Here is a 22,621-nt window from a genome sequence, read left to right as displayed (position 1 = left end):
CCTTGTCCCAGTGTGAGGCTTTTTGCATTTCAGTTTGAATTTTATCTGCCATCTGTCTGCCCAATACTCAAGTATATTCAAATCCTGTAACTTACTCTGTTTAGCTTTGTTGTTGACCAACTTCATTAGTTTTGCATCAGTTTTAATTCTGGCCATTACGTTTGCAACTCTTAAATCCAGATTTTACTTAAAAATATTAAAGTGGTCCCAAAAAAGACCTAATTGAACCACAGTGATAACATTCTCCCAGGATGAAGACAATCCCTGTACAATCATAATACCGCATGGTAGGTTGTTGCGTAAAGTTGAATCTCATGGGATCCATGGTGTGGTATCTAAATGGACACAAAATTGGCTTCTTGACAGAAGGCAGAGGGTGGTGGTAGAGAGTTGTTTTAAAAACCGGAGGCCTGTGACCAGCAGTGTGCCTCAGGGATAAGCGCTGGGTCCACTGTTATTTGTCAGTTATATTAATGATTTTGAAGAGAATATAGGGAGCATGGTTAGTAAGTATGCAGATGACACCAAGATTGGTGGCATGGTGGTCAATGAGGAAGGTTATCTCCAATTGCAGCGGGATCTTGATCAATTGGGTCAGTGGGCTGACGAATGGCAGATGCAGTTTAATTTAGACAAACGCGAGGTGATGCATTTTGGTAGATTGAACCAGGGCAGGACTTACTTAGTTAACAGTAGGGCGTTGGAGAGAGTTACAGAACAAAGAGATCTAGGGATACATGTTCCTAGCTTCTTGAAAATGAAGTCACAGATGGAAAGAATGGTGAAGAAGGCACTCGGCATGCTTGGTTTCATTGGTCAGAACATTGAATACTGGAGCTGGGAGGTCTTGTTGAAGTTGTACAAGCTAGTAGTAAGGCCACACTTGGAATACAGTGTGCAACTTTAGTCACCCTATTATAGAAAGGATATTATTAAACCAGAAAGAGTGCAGAAAAGATTTACTAGGATGCTACCCGGATTTGATGGATTGAGTTATAGGGAGACACTGAATAGACTGGAGCGTAGGAGGCTGAGGGGTGATCTTATGGAGGTCTATAACATAATGAGACACATAGACAAGGTAGATAGTCAATATCTCTTCCCAAAGATAGTGAAGTCTAAAACTAGAGGATATAGGTTTAAGGTGAGGGGGGGAGAGTACAAAAGTGTCCAGAGGGGCAATTTTTTAACTGAGGGTAGTGAGTATCTGGAACAAGCTGCCAGAGGTAGTAATAAAGGCGGGTACAATTTTATCTTTTAAAAAGCATTTAGATAGTTACATGGGTACAATGGGTATAGAGGGATATGAGCCAAATACAGGCAACTGGGATTCGCTTAGCGGTTTTAAAAAAAAGGGTGGCATGGACAAGTTGGGCCAAAGAGCCTGTTACCATGCTGTAAACCTCTATGACTCTATAACTGGGCAAAAAGCCCAAAATGTTTTATCCTTTTAGCACTGTGCAAACACCTCTTTGTTACATATTTGTGAAAATATTATCCATGGCTTGTGATCATAATTGTCTAGGTCAGCATTGTTGCCCATCTCTAACTGAGGAATGCAGAGGGAAATAGAGAGAAAAGTACTTTGCAGCATGTGACACTCAAAGCACAAAAAGAAGCTCCTCAGCTAATATGGCCAGGTTGTGTCATTATTTACCTACTTATTGGACAGAAGAACACAATAGGAGCAGGAATGGGCATCTGGCCTGCAAGAAGAATGTGCTGATGTGGAGATGCCAGCATTGGACCGTAAGAAGAATGTGCTGCCATTCAACAAAATCCTGGCTGATCTAATTGTGGACTTAACTCTACTTTCATCCTCATTTCTATCTTAAAAGGGAGACCCCTTTTTTAAAATTGTGTCCCCTAGTTCCAGCTTCCCCTACAAATTCCATACAAGTTGCAGCAGCACGGTGACACAGTGATTAGCATTGCTGCCACACAGCTCCAGGGACCTGGGTTCAAATCCTGACCTCGAGTCACAGTCTGTGTGGAGCTTGCACGTTCTCCCCGTGTCAGTGTGTGTTTCTTCCGAGTGTTTTGGTTTCCTCCCACAGTCGAAAGGTGTACGGCTTAAGTTGATTGACTGTGCTAAATTTCTCCTGAGTATCCCAGGATACATAGGTCAGAGTGATTAGCAGGGTAAATATGTGGGGTTACAGGAATAGGGCCTGGATGGGATTGTTGTCGGTGTAGACTCAATGGGCTGAATGGCCTCTTTCTGCACCATAAGGATTCTGTAATTCTATGATTCTATGAAAGTGAAACTTCCTTTCAGTAGCTACTCTGTCAAGCTCCTTCAAAACCTTCTCTGTCACAAAAAGATCACATATCACTTTTTAAATATCAGTGAGTACAGGCCCAACCTTTCCTCATAAGACAAATCTTTCATCCTAGGAATCAACCTAATGAATCTCTCAACTGTTCCCAATACAAGTGCATTTGGTTATCAAAATGGCACACAGGAATCTCAGTGTGAGCTTACCAATGCTCTGTCCAGCAGGATCAACAAATTCCTACTTTTATAATCCATCCCTCTTGTATTAAAGGCCAACATTACATTTGGTTCCTAATCACTTGCTGTACCTTTTGTGATTCATGTACTAGGACACCCAGATCCCCCTGTACCATCAAGTTCTGCAGATTTTCTCCATTCAAATAATATTCTATTTTTCAATTCTTTCTGCCAAAATGAGAAACAACACATTTCCCCGCATTATATATGGTGGTGTTATGGCTGGGCTAGTAATTCAGACAGCCAGTGTAATGCTTTGGAGATCTGAATTCCAATCCCACCATGGCAGATGATAAGAACATAAGAACTAGGAGCAGGAGTAGGCCATCTGGCCCTTCGAGCCTGCCCCACCATTTAATAAGATCATGGCTGATCTTTTCATGGACTCAGCTCCACTTACCTGCCCGCTCACCATAACCCTTAATTCTGTTACTGTTCAAAAATTTATCTTTCCTTGCCTTAGAAACATTCAATGAGGTAGCCTCAACTGTGTCACTGGGCAGGGAATTCCACAGATTCACAACCCTTTGTGTGAAGAAGTTCCTCCTCAATTCAGTCTTAAATCTGCTTCCCCTTATTTTGAGGCTATGCCCCCTAGTTCTAGTTTCACCCACCAGTGGAAACAACTTCCCTGCTTCTATCTTACCTATTCACTTCATAATCTTATATGCTTCTGTAAGATCTCCCCTCATTCTTCTGAATTCCAATGAGTATAGCCCCAGTCTACTCAGTCTCTCCTCACAAGCCAATCCTCTCAATTCTGGAATCAACCTAGTGAATCTCCTCTGCACCCCCTCCAGTGCCAGTATATCCTTTCTCAAGTAAGGAGACCAAAACTGTACATAGTACTCCAGCTGTGGCCTCACCAGCACCTTATACAGCTACAACATAATCTCGCTGTTTTTAAACTCCATCCCCAACCTTTTTAAACCTCCAACTCCATCTAGCAATGAAGGACAAAATTCCATTTGCCTTCTTAACTAACTGCTATACCAGCAAACCAACTCCTTGAGATTCCTGCACAAGGACACCCAGGTCCCTCTGCACAGGAGAACGCTGCAATTTTTTTTACCATTTAAATAATAATCCATTTTGCTGTTACTTCTACCAAAATGGATGACCTCACATTTACCAACATTGTACTCCATCTGCCAGATCCTCGCCCACTCACTTAGACTATTTATGTCCCTTTGCAGACTTTCAGTGTCCCCTGCACACTTTGCTCTGCCACTCATTTTAGTGTCATCTGTGAATTTTGACATACTACACTTGGTCTCCAACTCCCAATCAACTATGTAAATCGGAAACAATTTGTGGTCCCAACACTGATCCCTGAGGCACACCACTAGTCACTGATCGCCAACCAGAAAAAACATCCATTTACCCCCATTCTTTGTTTTCTGTTAGTTATCCAATCCTCTATCCATGCTATTACATCACCCGTGACACTGTGCACCTTTATCTTATGTAGCAGTCTTTGGTGCGGCACCTTGTCAAATACCTTCTGGAAATCCAGATACACCACATCCACAGGTTCTCCACTGTCCACTGCACATGTAATGTTCTCAAAGAATTCCACCAAATTAGTCAAACATGACCTTCCCTTCATGAACCCATGTTGCGTCTTACCAATGGGACAATTTATGTCCAGATGTCTTGTTATTTCTTCCTTGATGATAGATTCAAGCATTTTCCCTCACACAGAAGTTAAGCTCACCAGCCTATAGTTACCTGCCTTTTGTCTACCTCCTTTTTTAAACACATTTGCTGTTTTCCAATCTGCGGGAACCACCCCAGAGTCCAGTGAAGTTTGGTAAATTACCACTAGTGCATTTTCTATTTCTCCCACCATCTCTTTTAGTACCCTGGGATGCATTCCATGAGGACCAGGAGACTTGTTCACCTTTAGCTCCATTACCTTGCCCAACACTACCTCTTTCGTGAGAATGGTAGTTTCTAGGTTCTCACCTGCCATAGCCTTCCTGTCATCAATTTTTTGCATGTAATTTGTGTTTTCCACTGTGAAGACTGACACAAAATACCCTGTTCAATGCCTCAGCCATTTTCTCATTTCCATTTGTTACAAAACAGCATAAGAAATAGGAGCAGGAGTAGGCCATCTAGCCCATCGAGCCTGCCCCGCCATTCAATAAGATCGTGGCTGATCTGAAGTGGATCAGTTCCACTTTCCCGCTTTCTCCCCATAACCCTTAATTCCCTTGTCTGTCAGAAACCTATCTACCCGTGAGTTAAATATATTCAGCGAGGTAGTTTCCACCACTTCAATAGGCAGAGAATTCCAGAGATTCACCACCCTTTGAGTGAAGAAGTTCCTCCTCAACTCCGATCTAAACTGTCCCTCCCCTTATTTTGAGGCTGTGCCCTCTAGTTCTGCTATCCTTTCTAAGAGGGAAGAATCTCTCTACCTCTACCCTATCTAGCCCCTTCATCATCTTATATGTCTCTATAAGATCCCCCCTCAGCCTTCTAAACTCTAACGAGTACAGACCCAGTCTATTCAATCTCTCTTCATAGGCTAACCCCCTCATCTCCGGTATCAGCCTAGTGAACCTTCTCTGCACTCCCTCCAAGGCCAATATATTCTCTGGCAAATGCGGCGACCAAAACTGCACACAGTACTCCAGTTGCGGCCTCACCAATGCCCTGTACAGTTGCAGCAAGACCTCCCTGCTTTTATATTCTATCCCCCTTGCTATAAAGGCCAACATCCCATTCGCCTTCTTGATCACCTGCTGCACCTGCAGACTGGGTTTGCATCCCCCTTCTTGTCCTCTAAAGAACCAATGTTTACTTGCGCCACACTTCTTTGTTTGGAGTTTGAATGGAAAAAAATGGATTAGAAGTCTAATGATGTCCATGAAACCATTGTTGATTGCCGTAAAAACCAACCTGGCTCACAAATGTCCTATAAACCTGTGGTCCTTGCCTGAGCTGGCTTATGTGTGACTCCAGATCCACAGTACTATGGTTGACTCTTAGATGGCCTAGCAAACATGGTTTTGTGCAAAGAAGATTGCGTCTCACTAACTTCGTCAAGATTTTCGAGGAAGTGACAAAGAATATTGCTGAAGGTAGGGCAGTGGATATTGTCTACATGGGCTTCAATAAGGCCTTTGACAAGGTCGCTCATGGCAGACTGGTGCAGAAGGTGAGTCTTCTGTATGCCAGTATATACTGGTGTATACCAGTGATAAGGAAGGACTGTGGAAAAAGAGATAATCCGCCATGGATATCGAAGGAAATAAAGGGGGGTATCAAATTGAAAGAAAATGCATACAAAGTGGCAAAGATTAGTGGGAACCTAGAGGATTGGGAAATCTTTAAAGGTTAGCAGAAAGCAACAAAAAATGCTATAAAGAAAGATAAGACGGATTATGAGTGTAAGTAGCTCAGGATTTAAAATTGATAGCAAAAGTTTCTACAAATATATAAACCAAAAAAGAGTGGCAAAAGTAAACACAGCCTCCAAATAATGGGAAGCTGATTTAGGACTGAGTTGAGGAGGAACTTCTTCACATAAATGAATCTGTGGAATTCCCTGCCCAGTGAAGCAGTTGAGGCTACTTCATTGAACGCTTTTAAAATCAGGATAGACACCTTTTTAAAAACATAGAAAAACTACAGCACAATACAGGCCCTTCGACCCACAAAGTTGTGCCAAACATGTCCCTACCTTAGAGATTACCAGGCTTAGCTATAACCTTCTGTCTTACTAAGTTCCATTTACTTATCGAAAGGTCTCTTAAAAGACCCTATCGAATCTGCCTCCACCACTGTTGCTGGCAGACCCACCACTCTCTGAGTGAAAAACTTACCCTTGACATCTCCTCTGTACCTACTCCCCAGCACCTTAAACCTGTGTCCTCTTGTGGCAACCATTTCAGCCCTGGGAAAAAGCCTCTGAGAATCCACTCGATCAATACCTCTCAACATCTTATACACCTCTATCAGGTCACCCCTCATCCTTCGTCTCTCCAAGGAGGAAAGGCCGAGCTCCCTCAACCTATCCTCATGAGGCATGCCCCCCAATCCAGGCAACATTCTTGTAAATCTCCTCTGCACCCTTTCTATGGCTTCCACATCCTTCCTGTAATGAGGCGACCAGAACTGAGCACAGTACTCCAAGTGAGGTCTGATCAGGGTCTTTTAAAGCTGCAACATTATCTCTTGACTCCTAAACTCAATTCCTCGATTTGATGAAGGCCAGTACACCATACACCTTCTTAACCACAGTTTCAACCTGCGCAGCTGCTTTGAGGGTCCTATGAACTCAGACCCCAAGATCCTTCTGATCTTCCACACTACCAAAAGGCCTACCATTAATATTATATTCTGCTATCCTATTTGACCTGCCAAAATGAACCACTTCACACTTACCTGGGTTGAACTCCATCTGCCACTTCTCCACCCAGTCTTGCATCCTATCGCTGCAACTTCTGACATCCCTCCACACTATCCACAAAACATCCAATCTTTGTATTATCAGCAAACTTATCAACCCATCCCTCCACTTCCTCATCCAGGTCATTTATAAAAATCACAAAGAGCAAGGGTCCCTGGGGCATTCCACTGGTGACCAACTTCCAGAATATGACCCATCTATAATTACTCTGCCTTCTGTGGGCAAGATGTGGATATGCTGGCGTTGGACTGGGGTAAACACAGTAAAAAGTCTGACAACACCAGGTTTTAGTCTCATCGATTTATTTGATAGTAAACTCACTAGCTTTCGAGAGGTTTCCCTCTTCTTCAGGTGAATGGAGAGTTCTGGCCTCAGACAGAGCATATAAAGCACAGACAGTTTACAGATTACTGATTAGAATGCGAATCTTTACACCTAACCTGCTGTTCAAGTCCTAAAGTGGCTGACAATGTGTGTGGAAGGAGCACTGATCACAGGTTAAAGAGATGTGTATTGTCTCCAGACAGTACAGTAAGTGAGGTTTTGCAAACCCAGGCAAGTCACAGGGGTTACAGATAGTGCGACATGAACCCCAGATCCCTGTTGAGATAGTCCTCATGTGTGCGGAACTTGGCTATCAGTCTCTGCTCAGCAACCCTGCGTTGTCATCGCTACGACAATGGATAAATGAACATCGCTCAACAATCACCAGGCAAGACTGTTCCCCTCCTGTTGGCAAAAACTTCAGTGGTCACAGGCATTTAGCCTCTGATCTTCGGGTAATTATTCTGTGGGCAAGCCAGTTCTGGATCCACAAAGCAATGTCTCCTTGGATCCCATGCGCCCTCACTTTCTCAATAAGCCTTGCATGGGGCACCTTATCAAATGCCTTGTTGAAGTCCATGTATATTACATCTACTGTTCTTCCTTCATCAATATGTTTAGTCACATCTTCAAAAAATTCAAACAGGCTCATAAGGCATGATCTGCTTTTGACAAAGCCGTGCTGACTATTCTTAATCATATTATACCTCTCCAAATGTTCATAAATCCTGCCTCTTAGGATCTTCTCCATCAACTTACCAACCACTGAGGTTAGACTCACTGGTCTATAATTTCCAGGGCTATCTCTACTACCTTTCTTGAATAAAGGAACAACATCCGCAATCCTCTGGAACCTCTCCCGTCTCCATTGATGATGCAAAGCTCATCGCCAGAGTCTCAGCAATCTCCTCCCTCGCCTCCCACAGCAGCCTGGGGTACATCCCATCCGGTCCCAGCGACTTATCTATCTTGATGCTTTTCAAATGCTCCAACACATCCTCTTTCTTAATATCTACATGCTCAATCTTTTCAGTCTGTTGCAAGCCTGCACTACAACCACCAAGATCCTTTTCCATAGTAAATACTGAAGTAAAGTATCCATTAAGTACCTCTGTTATTTCTTCCGGTTCCGTTTCCATACAAACTTTCCCACCGTCACACGTGATAGGTTCTATTCTTTCACATCTTATCCTCTTGCTCGTCACATACTTGTAGAACGCCTTGGGGTTTTCCTTAATCCTGCCTGCCAAGGCCTTCTCATGACCCCTTCTGGCTCTCCTAATTTCCTTCTTAAGATCCTTCTTACTAGCTGTATACTCTTCTAGATCTCTAACATTACCTAGCTCTCTGAACCTTTTGTAAGCTTTTCCTTTCTTCTTGACTAGATTTATTACAGCCTTTGTACACCACAGTTCCTGTAACCTACCATAACTTCCCTGTCTCATTGGAACATTGCTATGCAGAACTCCAGACAAATATGCCCTGAAAATTTGCTACATTTCTTCCGTACATTTCCCTGAGAAAACCTCTTTCCAATTTAAGCCTCCAATTTCCTGCCTGATAACCTCATAATTCCCCTTACTCCAATTAAACACTTTTCTAACATAACAGTAAAGGAATTAAGAGTTACGGTGAGCGGGCGGGTAAATGGAGCTGAGTCCACAAAAACATCAGCCATGATCTTATTGAATGGCGGAGCAGGCTCGAGGGGCCAGATGGCCTACTCCTGCTCCTAATTCTTATGAAGTCTCATAGGATCAGAGGTGAACTGGCAAGATGAATACAGAACTGGCTTGGTCATGGAAGACAGAGGGCAGCAATGGAAGGGTGTGTTTCTGAATTGAGGACTGTGACAAGTGGCATTCCTCAGGGATCATAGAACATAGAATATTACAGCGCAGAACAGGCCCTTCGGCCCACGATGTTGCGCCGACCAATTAAAAAGCAATGACCCTGTAACCTAAACCAAACCCTTTCCATCCATAAACCTATCCACGGATCTCTTAAACGCCCCCAAACTAGGCACATTTACAACTGCAGCAGGCAGGGCATTCCAATCCCTCACCACCCTCTGGGTAAAGAACCTACCTCTGACATCCGTCCTATAACTACCACCCCTTAATTTAAAGCCATGCCCCCTCGTGCTAGCTTTCTCCATCCGAGGAAAAAGGCTATCACTGTCCACCCTATCTAAATCTCTAATCATCTTATATGTTTCAATAAGGTCCCCGCGTAGCCGCCTTCTTTCTGACGAAAACAACCTCAAATCCCTCAGTCTCTCCTCATAGGACCTCCCCTCCATACCAGGCAACATCCTGGTAAACCTCCTCTGCACCCTCTCCAAAGCCTCCACATCCTTCCTATAATGTGGGGACCAGAACTGCACACAATACTCCAAGTGCGGCCGCACCAGAGTTTTGTACAGTTGCAACATGACGCTGCAGCTCCTAAACTCAATCCCCCTACCAATAAACGCCAAGACACCATATGCCTTCCTAACAACCTTATCTACTTGATTCCCAACTTTCAGGGATCTATGTAAACATACATAGAACATAGAACATAGAACATAGAACATTACAGCGCAGAACAGGCCCTTCGGCCCACGATGTTGCGCCGACCAGTTACAAAAACAATGACCCACTAGCCTATACCAATCCCTTTTCGTCCATAAACCTATCCAGAGATCTCTTAAACGCCCCCAAACTAGACGCATCTACAACTGCAGCAGGCAGGGCATTCCAATCCCTCACCACCCGCTGGGTAAAGAACCTACCCCTGACATCCGTCCTGTAGCTACCCCCCCTTAATTTAAAGTCATGCCCCCTCGTGCTAGCTTTCTCCATCCGAGGAAAAAGGCTATCACTATCCACCCTATCTAAACCCCTAATCATCTTATATGTTTCAATAAGATCCCCTCTTAGCCGCCTTCTTCCCAACGAAAACAACCCTAGATCCCTCAGTCTCTCCTCATAGGACCTCCCCACCATACCAGGCAACATCCTAGTAAACCTCCTCTGCACCCTCTCCAACGCCTCCACATCCTTCTTGTAATGCGGGGACCAGAACTGCACACAGTACTCCAAGTGCGGCCGCACTAGAGTAGTGTACAGTTGCAACATTACACTGCGACTCCTAAATTCAATCCCCCTACCAATAAACGCCAAGACACCGTACGCCTTCTTGACAACCTTATCTACTTGATTCCCAACTTTCAGGGATCTATGTACACACACACCTAGATCCCTCTGTTCATCCACACTATTCAAAGTCCTCCCGTTAGCCCTATACTCGACACATCTGTTGCTCCTACCAAAGTGAATTACCTCACACTTCTCCGCATTAAATTCCATCCGCCACCTCTCGGCCCAGCTCTGCAACCTATCTAAGTCTCCCTGCAGACTATGACACCCTTCCTCACAATCTACCACACCTCCAACTTTGGTGTCATCAGCAAATTTACTAATCCACCCAACTATACCCTCATCCAGATCATTAATAAAAATTACAAACAACAGTGGCCCCAAAACAGATCCCTGAGGCACACCACTCGTAACTGCACTCCATGATGAATATTTACCATCCACCACCACCCTCTGTCTCCTATCTGATAGCCAATTCCTGATCCAACTTCCTAGATTACCCACAATCCCATACATCTGCATTTTCTGCAGAAGCCTACCATGGTGAACCTTATCGAACGCCTTACTAAAATCCATGTATACCACGTCAACTGCCTTACCCCCATCCACCTCTTTGGTCACCTTCTCAAAAAACTCAATAAGGTTAGTAAGGCACGACCTACCTGCTACAAAACCATGCTGACTATTTCTAATCAATTCATTACACTCCAAATAACTATAAATCCTATCCCTAATAATTTTTTCTAAAACCTTGCCCACAACAGAAGTAAGACTCACCGGTCTATAATTCCCGGCAAAGTCTCTGTTCCCCTTCTTAAACAATGGGACAACATTCGCTATCCTCCAATCCTCCGGGACTACACCAGAGACCAATGACGACCTGAAGATCTGAGCCAGAGGCTCTGCAATCACCTCTCTAGCCTCCCAGAGAATCCTAGGGTAGATCCCATCCGGACCAGGGGACTTATCTATTTTCAGCCCCTCAAGAATTTCCAGCACATCCTCTTTATCAACCGTAATACTTTCTATTTTACACCCCTGCGACCCAATGTCCTCCTCAGCTATATTCATGTCCCCCTGCGTGAACACCGAAGAGAAATATTGGTTCAATACTTCTCCAATCTCCTCCGGTTCCACACACAACTTCCCCCTGCTGTCTGTAACTGGCCCTAATCTTGCCCTGACCAACCTTCTGTTCTTGACATACTTATAGAACGCCTTAGGATTCTCCTTAATCCTATCAGCCAAAGTCTTCTCATGTCCTCTTTTAGCCCTTCTCAACTCACTCTTCAACTCCCTCCTAGCCAATCTAAAGCTTTCTAGTGCACTATCTGAGCCCTCCAATCTCATCCGAACATCTCATACACCTAGATCCCTCTGCTCATCAACACTATTCAGAGTCCTACCGTTAGCCCTATACTCTACACATCTGTTATTCCTGCCAAAGTGAATTACCTCACACTTTTCCGCATTGAACTCCATCCGCCACCTCTCGGCCCAGCTCTGCAACTTGTCCAAGTCTCTCTGTAAACTATGACACCCCTCCTCACTATCTACCACACCTCCGACTTTGGTGTCATCAGCAAATTTACTAATCCACCCAACTATACCCTCATCCAGATCATCTATAAAAATTACAAACAGCAGTGGCCCCAAAACAGATCCCTGGGGCACATCACTTGTAACCGAACTCCATGACGAATACTTACCATCAACCACCACCCTCTGTCTCCTATCTGCTAACCAATTCCTGATCCAATTAACTAAATCACCCTCAATCCCATATATCTGCAATTTCTGCAGAAGCCTTCCATGGTGAACCTTATCAAACGCCTTACTAAAGTCCATATATACCACGTCAACTGCCCTACCCCCATCCACCTCTTTGGTCACTTTCTCAAAAAACTCAATAAGGTTAGTAAGGCACGACCTACCCTCCACAAAATCATGCTATCTCCAGTCAATTCATTACTCTCCAAATAACTATAAATCCTATCCCTAATAATTTTTTCTAAAACCTTGCCCACAACAGAAGTCAGACTCACCGGTCTATAATTCCCGGGGAAGTCTCTGTTCCCCTTCTTAAACAATGGGACAACATTCGCTATCCTCCAATCTTCTGGCACTATACCTGTGACCAACGATGACCTGAAGATCAGAGCCAGAGGCTCCGCAATCGCCTCTCTTGCCTGCCAAAGAATCCTAGGGTAAATCCCGTCCGGCCCAGGGGACTTATCTATTTTCAAATCCTCAAGAATATCTAGCACATCCTCCTTATCAACTGCAATACCATCCAGTTTACAACCCTGTAACCCAGTGTTCTCCTCAGCTACATTTATGTCTCCCTGCGTGAATACCAAAGAGAAATATTGGTTCAATGCCTCTCCAATGTCTTCCGGTTCCACACATAACTTCCCACTGCTGTCTCTAACTGGCCCTAATCTTGCCCTAACCAATCTTCTGTTCTTAACATATCTATAGAACGCCTTAGGATTCTCCTTAATCCTATCAGCCAAAGTCAAAGTGCTGGGATGTTTGATGTTTGCAATATATATAAATGATTTGGAAGAAAATGTAACTGGATTGATTAGTAAGTTTGCGGACGACACAAAGGTTGGTGGATTTGCTGATAGCAATGAGGACCATCAGAGGATACAGCAGGATATAGATATAGATCAGTTGGAGATTTGGGTGGAGAGATGGCAGATGGAGTTTAATCTGGAAAAATGTGAGGTAGTGCATTTTGGAAGGTCTAATGCAAATAGAAAATATAAGTAAATAGTAGAACCCTAAAGAATATTGATAGGCAAAGGGATCTGGGTGTACAAGTACACAGATCACTGAAAGGGGCAATGTAGATGGAGAAGGTGGTCAAGAAAGCATAAAGCATGCTTGCCTTCATCAGCTGGGGACTGAGTTTCAAAACTGGCAAGTCATGTTGCAGCTTTATAGAACCTTAGTTTGGCCACACTTGGATCATGTTCAAATCTGGTTGCCACACTACCAGAAGGATGAGGAGGCTTTGGAGAAGGTACAGAAAAGATTTACTAGGATGTTGCCTGGTATGGAGGGTATTAGCTATGAGGAGAGGCTGGAGAAACTTTGTTTGTTCTCATTGAAATGACGGAGGTTGAGGGGAGACCTGATGGAAGTCTACAAGATTATGAGAGGCATGGACAGAGTGGATAGTCAGAAACTTTTTCCCAGGGTAGGAGAGTCAATTACTAGGGGGCACAGGTTAAGGTGCAAGCGGCAAGGCTTAAAGGAGATTTAGCCTTCATTAATCAAGGGATTGAGTTTAGGAGTCGGGAGGTAATGCTGCAACTTTATAAGACCCTTGTCAGACCCCACTTTGAGTACTGTGCGCAGTTCTGGTCGCCTCACTACAAGAAGGATGCGGAGGCTATTAAAAGGGTACAGAGGAGATCTACAAGGATGTTGCCTGGATTGGGAGGCATGCCTTATGAAGATAGGCTGAGGGAGCTGGGACTCTTCTCCCTGGAGAGATGAAGGTTGAGAGGCGACCTGATAGAGGTTTATAAAATGTTGAGAGGAATAGATAGGGTGGATTCTTGGAGGCTATTTCCCAGGGCTGAAATGGTCGCTACAAGAGGACACAGGTTTAAGGTGCTGGGGAACAGGTACAGAGGAGATGTCAGGGGTAAGTTTTTCACTCAGAGGGAGGTGAGTGAGTGGAATCGGCTGCCTTCGGTGGTGGTGGAGACAAACTTGTTGGGGTCTTTTAAGAGACTTCTGGATGATTACATGGGATTTAACAGGATTGAGGGTTATAAATAGGCCTGGTAGGTAGGGATATGATCAGCGCAACTTGTGGGCCGAAGGGCCTGTTTGTGCTGTAGTGTTCTACGTTCTATGTTGAGATGTACAAGGCAAGTTTTTTACACGGAGGATGATGGGTGCCTGGAACTCGCTGCCGGGGAAGGTAATGACTTTGAAGGGGAGTCTCGACAAATACATTAATAGGATGGGAATAGAGGCATGCGGTCCCCAGAAGGGGAGGGGGTTTTAAATAAGTCAGGCAACATGGTTGGTGCAGGCTTGAAGGAGCGAAGGGTCTGTTCCTGCGCTGTAATTTTCTTTGTTCAAGCCACTCAATTTTATCCAGGCTACAAAAGAGAATGAAAAGCACCTGGCATCATCGTAGGCACCGGAATTGATCACAGCAAGGTCAGCCCTGTTGGCAAGGTCAGCTGTGTCGCCATGGTCGGCCCTGTTGCCGAAGGTCGGCTGTCGCCCAAGGTTGGCCCTACGGCCAAGGTCAGCCCTGTTGCCGAAGGTCGGCTGTCGCCCAAGGTTGGCCCTACGGCCAAGGTCAGCCCTGTTGCCGAAGGTTGGCTGTCGCCCAAGGTCAGCCCTGTCACCCAAGGTTGGCCCTACGGCCAAGGTCGGCCCTGTCGCCCAAGGTCAGCCCTGTTGCCAAGGTCGGCCCTGTCGCGATGGTCAGCCCTGTTGCCCAAGGTCGGCCCTGTCAGCAAGGTTAGCCCTATCCCTAAAGTTGGCCCTGTCGCCCAAGGTCAGCCCTGTTGCCAAGGTCGACCCTGAGGCGATGGTCAGCCCCGTCGCCCAAGTTCGGCCACGTCGCCCAAGGTCGGCCCTGTTGCCAAGGTCGACCCTGAGGCGATGGTCAGCCCTGTCGCCCAAGGTCGGCCCCGTCACCCAAGGTCGGCCCTGTCGCCCAAGATCAGCCCTGTTGCCAAGGTTGGCCCTGTCGCCCAAGGTCGGACCCGTCGCCCAAGGTTGGCCCTATGGCCAAGGTCGGCCCTGTCACCTAAGGTCAGCCCTGTTGCCAAGGTCGGCCCTGTCGCGATGGTCAGCCCTGTCGCCCAAGGTCGGCCCTGTCAGCAAGGTCGGCCCCGTCGCCAAGGTCGGCCCTGTCGCGATGGCCAGCTCTGTCGCCAAGGTCGGCCCTGTCGCCATGATCAGCCTTGTTGCCAAGGTCAGCCCTGTCAGCAAGATCGATCCTGTCGGCAAGGTCGGCCCAATCCCCAAGGTTGGCTCTTCATCAAGGTTGGCCTTGTCAGCAAGGTTGGCCCTGTTGCCCAATGTTGGCCCTATCCCCAAGGTTGGCTCTGTTGCCAAGGTTGGCCCTGTCAGCCTTATCAGCAAGGTAAGGAGCTTACCAGGCCCTGCCGGCCTGGTAAGGTCTTCCTTACTAACACCTGGGGACTTGTGCCAAAATTTGAAGAACTGAGTTATAGAATAGTCAAGCAATAGCTTAACGTAGTCATACTGGTGAATTTATACTTTACAGACACCAGCTTCACCATCCCTGAATATATTATAGAAGAACCATGGAACCACAGAATCCCTACAGTGAAGAAAGAAACTATTTGGCTCATCAAATCTGCACCAACTCTCCGGAAAGGCATCCCACCCTGGCCCTCCCATCCACCCTATCCCTGTAACCCCGTGCATTTCCCAATGCTAATGCATTTCCCATAGCTAATCCACGTAACTTATACATTTTTGGAATGTGGGAGAAAACTGGAGCACCCGGAGTAAACAGACAAAGACACAAGGGGCACGTGCAAACTCCGCACTGACAGTCACCCAAGGCTGGAATTCAATCTGGGTCCCTGGCATTGTGAGGTAGCAGTGCAGACTGGCAAGGCAGTCCTAGTAGAGGTGCCTACACAGTGGTATGTAGTGTGACAATACTGTGCCTTTAAGAAACATATTTGTATCATGTTCCTTAAGAAATAATCTCTCCTAATTATTGGAGTGTTTGTTTTAATCTGAGTTAATGCCATTTTGTTATTTTTAGGGCTGTCCCCTGGAGTTTTCAGAGTAGGGTTTAATTAGGTTGATTGGCAAGAAGAAAATCATGAGTGGGTGGAGCTAGGCTTACAGAGACAGAGAAAAAGCAGGCAGTTGTAGCTTGAGTTTGAAAAGAGCAGCAGCTCTCTTTCCTTCTAGAAAAAGAAGTCTAGAGACCTGTTAGTAAATAGCTAGCTCTCTCCAGAGATCTGCAAAATACAAGAGGTATTTTCTCCCTCTCTCTCTGGAATTCTGCTGTTTGAGGCAGTTTCCTCTGGAAGCTGCTGTATGAGAGTCAAAAATCACAGAATCATACACTGAAGAAGAGGCCCTTTGGCCCATCGAGTCTGCATGAACACACGAGCAACACCCACACTCCACCCAATCCCATTATCCAGCACTTGGCCCATAGCCTTGAATGTTATGGTGTGTCAAGTGTTCATCCAGGTACTTTTTAAAGGATGTGAGGCAACGCATTCCAGACCGTTACCACCCACTGGGTAAAGAAGATTTTCCTCACATCTCCGCTAAACCTTCTGCCCTTCACCTTGAACCGATGTCCCCTAATGACTGACCCTTCAACTAAGGAAAACTGCTGCTCCTTATCCACTATCCATGTCTCTCATAATCTTGTATACCTCGATTAGGTCACCCCTCAGACTTCTCTGCTCCAACAAAAACAACCCAAGTCTATCCAGCCTTTCTTCATAACTTAAATATTCCATCCCAGGCAACATTCCGGTGAGTCTCCCCTTCCCCCCTTCCAGTGCAATCACATCCTTCCTATAATGTGGCAACCAAAACTGCACACCATTCTCTAACCGGTGGCCTCAACAAAGTTCTGTACAACTCCAACATGACTTCCCTGCTTTTGTAATCGATACCTCGGCTGATAAATGCAGTGTCCCAAATGCCTTTTTCACCACCCGACTAACACGTCCTTCCACTTTCACGCCAAAGGTCCCGCTGTTCCACAGAACTTCCCAGTGTCTTACCATTCATTGAATATTTTCTTGAATATATTGAATATAGGGCTAACGGTAGGACTCTGAATAGTGTGGATGAACAGAGGGATCTAGGTGTATGTGTACATAGATCCCTGAAAGTTGGGAATCAAGTAGATAGGGTTGTTAGGAAGGCATACGGTGTCTTGGCGTTTATTGGTAGGGGGATTGAATTTAGGAGCCGCAGCATCATGTTGCAACTGTACAAAACTCTGGTGCGGCCGCACTTGGAGTATTGTGTGCAGTTCTGGTCCCCACATTATAGGAAGGATGTGGAGGCTTTGGAGAGGGTGCAGAGGAGGTTTACCAGGATGTTGCCTGGTATGGAGGGGAGGTCCTATGAGGAGAGACTGAGGGATTTGAGGTTGTTTTCGTTAGAAAGAAGGCGGCTACGAGGGGACCTTATTGAAACATATAAGATGATTAGAGGTTTAGATAGGGTGGACAGTGATAGCCTTTTTCTTCGGATGGAGAAAGCTAGCACGAGGGGGCATAGCTTTAAATTAAGGGGTGGTAGTTATAGGACGGATGTCAGGGGTAGGTTCTTTACCCAGAGGGTGGTGAGGGATTGGAATGCCCTGCCTGCTGCAGTTGTAAATGCACCTAGTTTGGGGGCGTTTAAGAGATCCGTGGATAGGTTTATGGATGGAAAGGGTTTGGTTTAGGTTAGTAGGTCATTGTTTTTTAACTGGTCGGCGCAACATCATGGGCCAAAGGGCCTGTTCTGCGCTGTAATGTTCTATGTTCTAGTCAAATTACTCCTTCCAAAGTGTATCACCTCACACTTTTCAGGATTAAATTCCATCGACCTAGAAACATAGAAACTAGAAGCAGGGGTAGGCCATTCGGCCCTTTGAGCCTGCTCCACCATTCATATTGATCATGGCTAATCATTGAATTCAAGATCCTGATTCCCCCTTCCCCATATTCTTTGATCCCTTTTGCCACAAGAGCTATATCTAATTTATTCTTGAAATCACACAATATATTGGCCTCAACTACATTCTGTGGTAGTGAATTCCACAGATACACCACTCTCTGGGTGAAGAAATTTCTCCTGACCTCAGTCATCATTGAATCCCTACAGTGCAGGATAGGCCATTTGGCCCATTGACTCTGCACTGACTCTCTAACAGAGATCTTACTTAGGCCCTATCCCCTGCCCTATACCTGTAATCCCACATATTTACCATAGCTAATCCTGCAACCTACACATCCTGGGACACTAAGGGCCAATTAATCATGGCCAATCCACCTAACCTGAACATCTTTGGATTATGGTTACTGTGGGAGACGAGGGAAGTGATTGCAGAGCCCCTGGCGATGATCCTTGCGTCGTCGATGGAGATGGGAGAGGTTCCGGAGGATTGCAGATGTGCTTCCTATATTCAAAAAGGGGAATAAGGATAGCTCAGGAAATTACCGACCAGTGAGTGTAACCTCAGTGGTTGGTAAGTTGATGGAGAAGATCCTGAGGGACAGGATTTATGAACATTTAGAGAAGTTTAGTATGCTGAAAAGTAGTCAGCACGGCTTTGTCAAAGGCAGGTCGTGCCTTACGAGCCTGGTTGAGTTCTTTGAAAATATGACTAAACACATTGACAAAGGAAAATTCCAGAGATTCACCACCCTCTGAGTGAAGAAGTTCCTCCGCAACTCTGTTCTAAACTGCCCCTCCCCTTATTTTGAGGCTGTGCCCTCTAGTTCTGGTTTCCTTTCTAAGTGGAAAGAATCTCTCTACCTCTACCCTATCTAGCCCCTTCATTATCTTATATGTCTCTGTAAGATCCCCCTTCAGCCTTCTAAACTCCAATGACTACAGGCCATATCTACTCAATCTCTCCGCATAAGCTCTGCCCCTCATCTCCGGTATCAGCCTGGTGAACCTTCTCTGTACTCCCTTCAAGGCCAATATATCCTTTCGCAAATAAGGGGACCAAAACTGCACACAGTGCTCCAGTTGCAGCCTCACCAGTGCCCTGTACAGTTGCAGCAAGGCCTCCCTGTTTTTATATTCTATAGTAAAAAGTCTGACAACACCAGGTTTAAGTCCAACTGATTTATTTGATAGCAAACTCACAAGCTTTCGGGGTTTGCCCCTTCGTCAGGTGAATGGAGAAACTCTGGTGCTGTCAGACTTTTTACTGTGTTTACCCCAGTCCAACGCCGGCATATCCACATCATTTATATTCTATCCCCCTCGCTATAAAGGCCAACATTCCATTCGCCTTCTTGATCACCTGCTGCACCTGCAGACTGGGTTTTTGCGACTCCTGCACAAGGACCCCCAGGTCCCTTTGCACCGTAGCATGCTGCAATTTTCACCATTTAAATAATAATCCCTCCAACTATTATTTCTTCCAAAGTGGATAATCTCACACTTGCTAACATTATACTCCATCTGCCAGGTCCTCGCCCACTCGCTCAGCCTATCCAGATCTCTCTGCAGACTTTCCGCGTCCTCCACACAATTCGCTTTCCCACTCATCTTCGTGTCATCAGCAAACTTTGTTACCCTACACTCAGCCCCCTCCTCCACATTGTCTATGTATATGATAAACAATTGAGGCGCCAGCACCGATCCCTGCGGCGCTCCACTAGTCACCAGCTGCCAACCAGAAAAGCACCCATTTATTCCAACTCTCTGCTTCCTTTTAGATAACCAATCCTCAATCCACGCTAACACTTTACCCCCAACTCCTTGTGCCCTAACCTTCTGCAGCAACCTTTTGTGAGGCACCTTATCGAATGCCTTCTGGAAATCTAAAAACACTATATCCACCGGTTCCCCTCTGTCTACCACACTAGTCACATCTTCATAAAAATCCAGTAAATTTGTCAAGCAGATGGTAGATGTGATTTATATGGACTTCAGCAAGGCGTTCGATAAGGTCCCCCATGCAAGACTTCTTGAGAAGGTGAGAAGGCATGGGATCCAAGGGGCTTTGGCCTTGTGGATCCAGAACTGGCTTGCCTGCAGAAGGTAGAGAGTGGTTGTGGATGGGTCTTTTTCTGCATGGAGGTCGGTCACCAGTGGAGTGCCCCAGGGATCTGTTCTAGGACCCTTGTTGTTTGTCATTTTCATGAATGACCTGGATGAGGAAGTGGAGGGATGGGTTGGTAAGTTTGCCGACAACACAAAGGCTGGTGGTGTTGTGCATAATCTGGAGGGATGTCAGAAGTTGCAGCGTGACACAGATAGGACTGTGATCCCTAGATCTGGACTCCATTTGTCTGTCCATTTGACCATCACGTTGATATCTTCTTGTAGCCCAAGACACTCAGATTCACTGTTAACCACTTGGCCAATTTTTGCGTCATCCACTAATTTACTAATCCTACTTCTCATAGTATCATCAATGTCATTTATATAAATGATGAATAATAAGGGGCCCAACAAGATCCCTGTGGTTTGCCGCTGGTTACTGGCTTCCAGTCACAAAAGCAGTCTTCTGTCATCCATTCTCTGTCTTCTACAACTGAGTAAAAAGTCTGACAACACCAGGTTTTAGTCCAACCTGGTATTGTCAGACTTTTTACTGTGTTTACGCCAGTCCAACGCCGGCATACCCACATCAGTTCTACAACTGAGCCAATTTTGAATCCACTTTATCAAACTACCCTGTATCCATTTGCATTTATCTTCTTTATAAATCTCCCACGTGGGACACTGTCAAAAGGCTTTGTTGAAATCCACATAAACTACATTAACTGCACTAACCTCGTCTACACACCTGGTCACCTCCTCAAAAAATTCGATCAAATTTGTTAGGCATGACCTCTCTCTCACTAAGCCACGGTGACTATCCCTGATTAAGCTTTGTCTCTTCAAGTAGATATAATGCTTTTTTTCAGAATTTTCTCCATTTGTTTCCCTAACACTGATGTGAGACTTAATCGTCTGCAGTTCTTGACTCATCTCTGCATCCTTTCTTAAATAGCAGAGCCACATTAGTTGTTCTCCAGTCCTCTGGCACTTCCCCCATGGCCAGAGAGGAATTGGGTCCGAGTCCTTGCAATTTTCTTCTTTGTCTCCCACACAGCAGCCTAGAGCAAATTCATCCTGGAGATTTGTCCATTTTTAAGGCTACCAGTACCTCCAATACTTTGTCACTCCCTATGTCATTTGCTCAAGAATCTCAGTCTCTCTCACTGAATTCCATACCATCATTCTCATTCTCTTGGGTAAAGATGGATTTGAAGTATTCATTCAACACTTTACCACATCCTCTGCCTCCACCCACAGATTGCCCCCCTTCATCCCTAAAGGGCCCTATTCTTTCCTTGGTTATCCTCTTCCCATTGATACACTTATAGTCCCTACTTTTACCAGCCACAACTTTCTCATATCCCCTCTTTACTTTTCTAATTGCTTTCTTAACCTCCAACCTGCACTTTCTATGCTTCCCCTTGTACCCATTAAAAGCCTTTCTTTTCCATCTTATCGTATCCTGAATATCTCTGGTCATCCATGGTTCTCTGGGCTTGTTATTCCTATCTATCACCCTAGCGGGAACATGCTGGGCTTGCACCCTCCCTATTTCCTTTCTAAATGCCCCCCACAATGGGCTATCAACCGCAGCAAAATTGTACTCCAGCACAATCTGTGCCCTCATATACTGGCGTATCCCCCACTCAACCTTTACCATCAAGCAAGGGGATCAATCCTGGTTCAATGGAGAGTGCAGGAGGGCATGCTAGGAGAAATATCAGGCATACCCAAAAATGAGGTGTCAACCTAGTGAAGGTACAATACAGGACTACTTGTGTACCAAACATTGGAAGCAGATTGCAATAGCCAGAGCTAAGCAATCCCACTGATGGGATCTAAACTCTGTTGTCCTGCCACATTCAGTCATGAACGGTGGCGAACAATTAAACAACTCACTGGAGGAGGAGGCTCCACAAATATCCCCAACCTCAATAATGGAGGAGCCCAGCACATCCCCAGCATACTCCTGGCTTAGGAACTTGACAAAGTGTAAACTGGAGCTGGAGCTACGTTTCAGAGACAGAAATACTTTCAATCATTTACCTATTGCTGCTCTCTGTGGGGCAACCCTGGCCACAGCAGGGGACCCCAGTGCTCCTTGGTTCAACTTCTTTTCTGGCATTGCTGCAGTTGTTGTACTACCATTGGTCTCCTCACGAGGAAGTGGAAGGCTGATTTCCTTTGCAGTGAGTGGAGGATGATCATAAAGGTTGGATTCATTTTCTGTCTGAACATTCTTTTCACTGCAGGTTTTCTTGTTCAGTAGGTTACTTATCTCCATTATGTTTCCAATTATCTCCACTGGTCCAGTAAGAGGCTTCTTCCTCACAGCAAGTTCATCCTTGACTTTTCTTAAGTAAGATGCTGGTGCCCAGCCCTCTTTGCCTTGATATCTGAAACAAAAACATTTATAAACTCACCAATTTGTTTTGTCAGAGCTGA

General features: G+C 45.4%; 1 protein-coding gene across 3 annotated transcripts in view; it reads right to left on the bottom strand.

Moving 5' to 3' along the window:
* sh3pxd2aa (SH3 and PX domains 2Aa) overlaps nucleotides 1–22,621 on the bottom strand; it is a 610,480-nt gene that overhangs the window by 49,855 nt on the left and 538,004 nt on the right. For all 3 annotated transcript variants that reach the window (XM_080206018.1, XM_080206019.1, XM_080206020.1), the window contains one exon: nucleotides 22,223–22,572. In XM_080206018.1, coding sequence (XP_080062144.1) covers nucleotides 22,223–22,572 — 350 coding nt within the window. The remainder of the gene's footprint in view (nucleotides 1–22,222; nucleotides 22,573–22,621) is intronic.

The sequence above is a fragment of the Carcharhinus amblyrhynchos genome, chromosome 17 (genome assembly GCF_965287045.1).
Source record: "Carcharhinus amblyrhynchos chromosome 17, sCarAmb.v2.hapA, whole genome shotgun sequence".
NCBI lineage: Eukaryota > Metazoa > Chordata > Chondrichthyes > Carcharhiniformes > Carcharhinidae > Carcharhinus > Carcharhinus amblyrhynchos.
The sequence above is the reverse complement of the archived record's forward strand: the minus strand, read 5'-3'. Positions and strand labels throughout refer to the sequence as shown.